This window comes from Colobus angolensis, unplaced genomic scaffold (genome assembly GCF_000951035.1).
Source record: "Colobus angolensis palliatus isolate OR3802 unplaced genomic scaffold, Cang.pa_1.0 Scaffold43, whole genome shotgun sequence".
Lineage (NCBI taxonomy): Eukaryota > Metazoa > Chordata > Mammalia > Primates > Cercopithecidae > Colobus > Colobus angolensis.
In genome coordinates, this window is record NW_012117710.1 from 716,307 (window position 1) to 722,682 (window position 6,376).

Below are 6,376 nucleotides of genomic sequence, written 5' to 3' on the forward strand. Positions count from 1 at the left end.
CTCCTGACTCAGGTGATCAGTCCACCTCGGCCTCCCAAAGTGCTGGGATTACAGGCGTGAGCCTCTGCGCCCGGCTGAGTTTTGAGAGTTCTTGATCGATTCTAGGTATGAGTCTTCTCTGGGATACATGTGGTTTGAAAATCTTTTCTCCCAGTCTGCGGTTCGTATTTTCATCTTCACAAGGTCTGTTGCAGGTGCCAGTTTTTAATTTTGATGAATTCCAATTTATCAGATTTCCCTTTCATGGACCAGTGTCAAGTCCAAGAACAGTTTCCCTACAGTTTTACGTTTAAGTCTGTGATCCATTTTGAGTTAATTTTTGCATAAGGTGTGAGACTTGGGTCAAAGTTCCTTTGTGTTTGGCCTGTGGATGTCAGAGCCTGAATCTCCCCAAGTTTCTCTCCTGCAATACTTATTCACTGTTATTTATTGAAATGTTTCCTGCAGGCCTACTCAGTGCCCAGTTGAAGGAGATCCTGGGGGCCTGAGGTGCATGAGTGAGCTGGGCCTGCCCTTGGAACCCGAGTTTACCATCCCATCCAGAGGTCGAGGGCACCCTGGCCCTGGACACACACTGACCCCTCCCGGGGGCAGCCTTGGGATCTGGGTGTCCGTGTCAGGGCCCACAAAATAGTCACAAGGAACAGGGCCACCTGGGACCACAGCAGGACGTGGACCCTTGCAGTGCAGAGACAGGGAGCTGGGCCCCGTCCACTTGGCCACACTGGGACATGGCGGTGGGCAGCACGGACCCTCATGTATACTGACAGCGTTGAAATGAGAATGTCTGGATACACAGGGCCACAGGGCATGGACAGGTGGCTCCTCGGGCTGGAAGCGGGAGCTGCTGTTTAACGGATGCAGAGTTTCCACTTGGGAAGATGAAAGGGCTGGATGTGGACAGTGGTGATGGCTGCACCATGGTGTGGATAACGCCGCTGCACTGGACACTTCAAAGTGGTTAAAATGGTAACTTTTGTGTTATGTGTATTTTAGCACCATATAAAAAAAAAGAAAAAAACCCTTATCTACAAAAGACTTCAGACCAAGGCCTCCCGAGGCGGGAAGAGGTACTTCATTGCACATTTAATGGTTCATGCAGCACTCAGAGCAGAGATAAGGAGGGGAGGGCTCACAGGTCCACAGGACACCACAGGCACAGGCGGGACACGGCGACATGGCCGGGGCTGGGCGGGGAGGGGCCCCGAGCATCGTAACCGCCAGGAGGGGAGGAGCTGCAACGTGTGACCTCGGACCAAGGACAGCTTCCCCGGGACACAAGGGACGGGAGCAACATCGGGTGAACTGCATGGCCTCACTTGTCTTTCAGGGCACCCAGGAGACCCCTGGGAAGCTTCTCTGCACTGGCCTCACCCCTTGGGGCCTGGCTGGCTCCCATCATCACCGCAGGACCCAAGACGCATTTAAGGGACAAGTCGGTTGGGCGGGTTGGGGAGCGTGCGGCCCGTGGCTGGCTTGACTTCTGCTTTTCCCTAACATCACCTCGCCCTGGGTGGACTTTCTAAGAAAGGTGAGAACAGGCTGCTAGAGTCCCACCAGCCCCTCCCAACGGAACTTCGAGCCCGACCCCCCCTACCGGGGTCTACCTGCGGCCGCGGCCCTGGCTCCCAAGGCAGGAGCCCCGTGTGTCTCGGTGCCTGGCTTCCTCTCCAGTTAGAGGCAAGATCAATCTCACAGCCCAGAGACTCTCCCACTCCAGCATCCGCAGCAGGGCCCCCTGGGGAGGTGGGGGTGCGGTGGGATGTGGTGGGGAGGGCAGGGGCACACGTTTGCGGGAGGGGCCTCGACTTCTTTCTTCAGCCTCATCTTCCCTAGGAGGCAGCCCCCTTGGACATACTCTTGCCCACACTCGGACCTCGATCTGGGGGACCTGACCTCACAGGGTCTCCAGGCCCCAGGGGCAACGTCCTGGCCTGGTTCTGGGCAGGACCCATCCTCACGCATCTCCAGGAGACTGGCCGGGATGGCATGGGCCCCCCAGGACAAGCCCGCAGAGGTGGCCGGGGAGGTGTGTGGGGAGGAAGCTGGCCTGTCCCTTCCTTGCTCTTGGGATGCGCTTTGTCCGCGTGTCCTCTGATTTGGAAATGCACAAGGTGATTATTTATTCCCAAACGCGACTCCGGGGAAGGGGCAGTCCTCAGGCTGCGGGACCCAGCCCCACCCGGCCCACACCTCACACGGCGGCTCCCGGGCCCTGACACAGACGAGCACGGCACGGCCACCACAATGGGGAGATGCGGCTGCAGGGCAGGGGCTGTGCTCAGACGGTGAGGGAGATGAAGCTGTTGTAACGCTGAATGTTCCTCTTGAGGATCTCGGAGCAGGGCCCCAGCACGCGCTCGAAGCGGGGCCGGTCCAGCTTCACACACTTGAGGGGCCCCCGAGCCACGACGGTGGCCGCCCGGGGCCGGTTCAGCAGCAGCGCGATCTCCCCTGGGGGTGAAGACAGAGGTCAGGGCCTGGCCTGGGGACCTGGGGGTCCTGACGCCGCAGCAGGGGAAGGCTGCGCCCCGGACCCAGGAATTGGCTCCCTTTCAAGGGTAGGATGTGCCAGGCACATTCGAATTTCAAACAAACTTGTAGCATGAGTATAGCCTGAGAACTATTGGGATATACTTATGCTAATGAATTGTTTATTATCTGAAATTCACGTTCAGCTAGGCATTGTCCTGCACTTTTTTGGGCAATCCTGCAGGAATGCTCACCTGTGCCCAGGCCTCCTTCAGGACCCCGAGCCCCAGCTGCAGGAATGCCCACGTGTGCCCAGGTCTCCCTCAGGACCCCAACCCCCAGCTACAGGAATGACCACCTGTGCCCAGGCCTCTTTCAGGACCCCGACCCCCAGCTGCAGGAATGCCCAGGTGTGCCCAGGTGTGCCTGGGCCTCCCTCAAGCCCACCCACCCCCAGCTGCGGGAATGCTGGTGGTTGAGGGCTACACTGTGCCCCCTCATCCCAGAAGCAGGAGGCTGCCTCCCCCGAGGTCATGCCCTCTGGGGACCCCACATCCAGGGTTGGTTGCTTCTGAGGATCCAAGTCCAGCCCTGGGACCTCAATTTGGAGGAACAGGACTGAGCCTTCTGTTGTAGCCACACTGGGGCTCAACCAAGCCCCGCTACAAGGCCCCAGGGAGGCCCCCCAGTAGCTCCTCGCCTCCAGGCCCTTCCCAGGACCCCAAATGAGACGGCCACAGCCGTGCGAGGGAGGGGACACCCACTGGACTCACCGAAGTAGTCAGAGGGCCCGAGGCGCCCCACCTCCACGTACTCCTCATTGGGGGACCGGCGCTGCAGCACGGATGCGGTGCCCTGTGGGTGGAGGAGGGACGTGAGCGCCAGCCAGACGGGTGCAGGGTGGGACGGACACGAGGGGTCACTGCCCAAACCCCCACCTCCCACCCGGCTCCTTCCCTCGGAGCCGCTGCCACCAGCACATCCAATGCTGCTGCTTCTCCCCTTCCTGGCACCTGCGGCCAGGGCGTCTGAGCACCGCAGGACTTGCCCAGAGACCGCTGTCCGGCCTGGCCCAGCTCCCATTTTTGTTCAGACACACAGACAGCTCCTCGAAATGGAACTCACAGGCCTCCCGCACCTTTGCCGAGGCGAGTGAAGGAGCCAGGTGGGGACGCGCTGGGACCTTCCCTGGGAGTCAGTATCTTTGTCACGGGGTTGCCGGGCTCTGAGCTGACCTTGGATCCACTCTCAAGGACTGGGAGCTCGTCCAGGCCTCCCCGGGGGAATGGGGCACTGGCTCAGGGTCACACGCCCACTAAGCACCCTCTTGACCCCCACACGGGGAAGTGGGGAGGGGTCTGCGGGTTGCCCAGATCAATGATTAACACAGAGGCCGTGGGCAGAATATCACAGGGCATCGCCGCAGAACGTGCCACACACAGATCCAGCCTGCAAACGGCGGGGCTGGGGTAGCTAAATGTCCCCTGGACTCTGGTCCCTCCAGGGCCCCAGGTGTGGAAGCCGTGGCCTGGCACAGGGAGAGTGGGGACTGTGTGGCCAGACAGGGCTGCCACGTCACTGTTCCCCACCTGACACTCCCCTTGCCGGGAACCTAGGACTCTTCCCCTGACACCTACAGTCGCTGTGAAGACACATTAGAGAGGCTTCCTCTGAACAGCCGGGGAAACGGTCCGTTCTCAACGCCAAACACCCCCAACAGGTGTTATGAATGTAGCTCCGTGGCCGGCCCTGCATACCGTCGGCCTTAGACACTTCCCAAATGCCACTCTGAGCAGCTCTCTCAGCACCATGCTCTGACCCGTCCCGAGTCCGCGGAGGCAGGGCCCTGCGTCTGCTGCAGAAGTGCACCTGCATAAGGAAGGTCACCATCCCATTTTACAGCCAGAGAAGCTGAGGCCCAGGAAGGTGGCGGCACCTGCAGCCTGGCCCTCCAGGGCCCAGAGACGGCACCCTCCGGGTACCAGGGACCACATCTCCACAGCGCCGGGCGGCCTGGCAGACCGCGGCCCTCTCAGAGCAGCTGCTCGTGGAGAACAAACACTTCATTTCAAGGTGGGCTCCGTTCACCCTGGCTCACCCAGACCCAGCCTCATCAAATGCCAGCCAGGCTATGCCTGGGTTAATGAGTAACTCCCCACCTTGCCACAGTCTGGGAGAGACGTGGGTCAGGAGACCCTGCTGGTGCCCGCCATGCCTGGAATCTGCAGGCACCAATTGGCAGCCCCTCTGAGAGCCAGACCCCCGCCCGGGCCCCTGATCCGGCCACGGGGCCACTCGGCTCCCAGGCCTCAGCCGTGTTTATGAATCCAGCTGATGGATGAGCCGGATGTGTAAACAACAGACTGGGCGGCTGAGTGCCGTCACCGTGGGCAGGGGGAGACAGGGAGCGTGCCCCCAGCCAGGTGCCCACAGACTCAGACCCCGGACACTGGAGAGAGGGAAGACTCCGTGGGCCCCCACCCATGGGAACAGCTCCCAGCCCTCCTCCCGGTCCTGGCACTGGCTCAGACCAGTCCCAGGCACAGCTCTGGGCTCTGAGTCCCAGGCGGGGGTAGACGGTGGAGGGTGAAACTCGTGGGCTCTGAAGCCACCAGCCCCAGCCTTCCCAGAGGTGAGAATTCTCTGCTTCCTGGTCTTCAAAGCTGTGGCCACTCTGAGAATTTGGTGCAAGAAAATTTGGTTAGACGGGGTCTGCAGCAGGCGAGAAAACTTTGTGAGATGGCGTCTGGAGCAGGCCAAGCCCCCGCACAGGAGAGCCACTGTGAGCGGCGTTATTTGTCTGGACAGCCTTGTCCGGACAAGATGTGGACGGATGCCACTGATGCGCCCTTTGTGGCATTTTTAACAGCTTTCTGTTTTACAGCTGGGATTATTTTCCTCTCAGAATCCAGGCGATGAACCTGACGGCCTCTGGTTCACGGGATTACCTGGTGAAACCTGGACGTGGAGCAATGCTTGGGTGCTTTTGACCCCAAACAGCAGAAAACCCAACTTGAGGCTGCTAAGGTCAAATAAGGCCCACGGATCCCACAGAGCCAGAAGATGGGGGGACACGGATCCCACAGAGTCAGAAGATGGGGGGCCACGGATCCCACAGATCCCACAGAGCCAGAAGACGGGGGGCCACGGATCCCACAGAACCAGAAGATGGGGGCCACGGATCCCACAGAGTCAGAAGATACGGGAGGGCTCCCAGGCCCATTCTATGGCTTGGAGGTGGCAGGGACCCAGCCTTGCTCTCGCCTCCTGCTCTGGGACCTCGGGGAGGTGCAAGGTCCTCCATCAAGTCCCTCAGGGCAGCACAGAGGCTGCCATGGCTACAGGAGTCACCGCAGGCCACCCCCACACCATCAGCAGAAAGAGAGAACCTGCCTCTGTCTCCTGCACTTCTCTGCTCAGCAGTGGGAAACCGTTCCAGAAACCCCTGGAAACAGCCCCTCGCTCCTCACTGGCCACAGCGGGTCTCACGCTTGCCCTAAGCCAGTTGCTGGGGAATGTGACCCGTGGGACTGGACGTGCCCCGCTCTGGGGAAGGGCTGAGGATTGGGATTCTGCCAGCAAGGAAGAGGCAGGGATGGGTCCGGGGAGCCCCCACGGGGCTGCTGTGCCGACTGTTCCCGGACACGCCACGCTTTGTCCCTTGTCACGCTGTCTGGATGCAAGAGCACACTGGCCGTGCTCGGTCGTCTCCGGAATCCAGTTCTAAATGGCGGCATTTCCTAGAGGCCATCTGGAAATGGGCGGCATAATGACCACACAGATGGTTTTTTTAAATGGGGGACGTTCTCATTCTTCACACGCCCTGATAGGAAAGGATGCTTGGGTATCTTCAGGTTGGACCCTTCTCTGAGGATCTGGAGAGATGTGGTTTTTTTTTTTTTTT

General features: G+C 60.1%; 1 protein-coding gene across 3 annotated transcripts in view; it reads right to left on the reverse strand.

Moving 5' to 3' along the window:
• Positions 1-1,071: 1,071 nt before the first annotated feature.
• The window catches only part of PRKAR1B (protein kinase, cAMP-dependent, regulatory, type I, beta), a 188,156-nt gene continuing 182,851 nt past the window's right edge, over positions 1,072-6,376 (reverse strand). For all 3 annotated transcript variants that reach the window (XM_011956921.1, XM_011956922.1, XM_011956923.1), the window contains 2 exons: positions 3,246-3,327; positions 1,072-2,454 (listed from right to left, as the gene is read on the reverse strand). In XM_011956921.1, the coding sequence (XP_011812311.1) occupies positions 2,282-2,454; positions 3,246-3,327 (255 nt within the window). In that variant the 3' untranslated portion in view covers positions 1,072-2,281. The remainder of the gene's footprint in view (positions 2,455-3,245; positions 3,328-6,376) is intronic.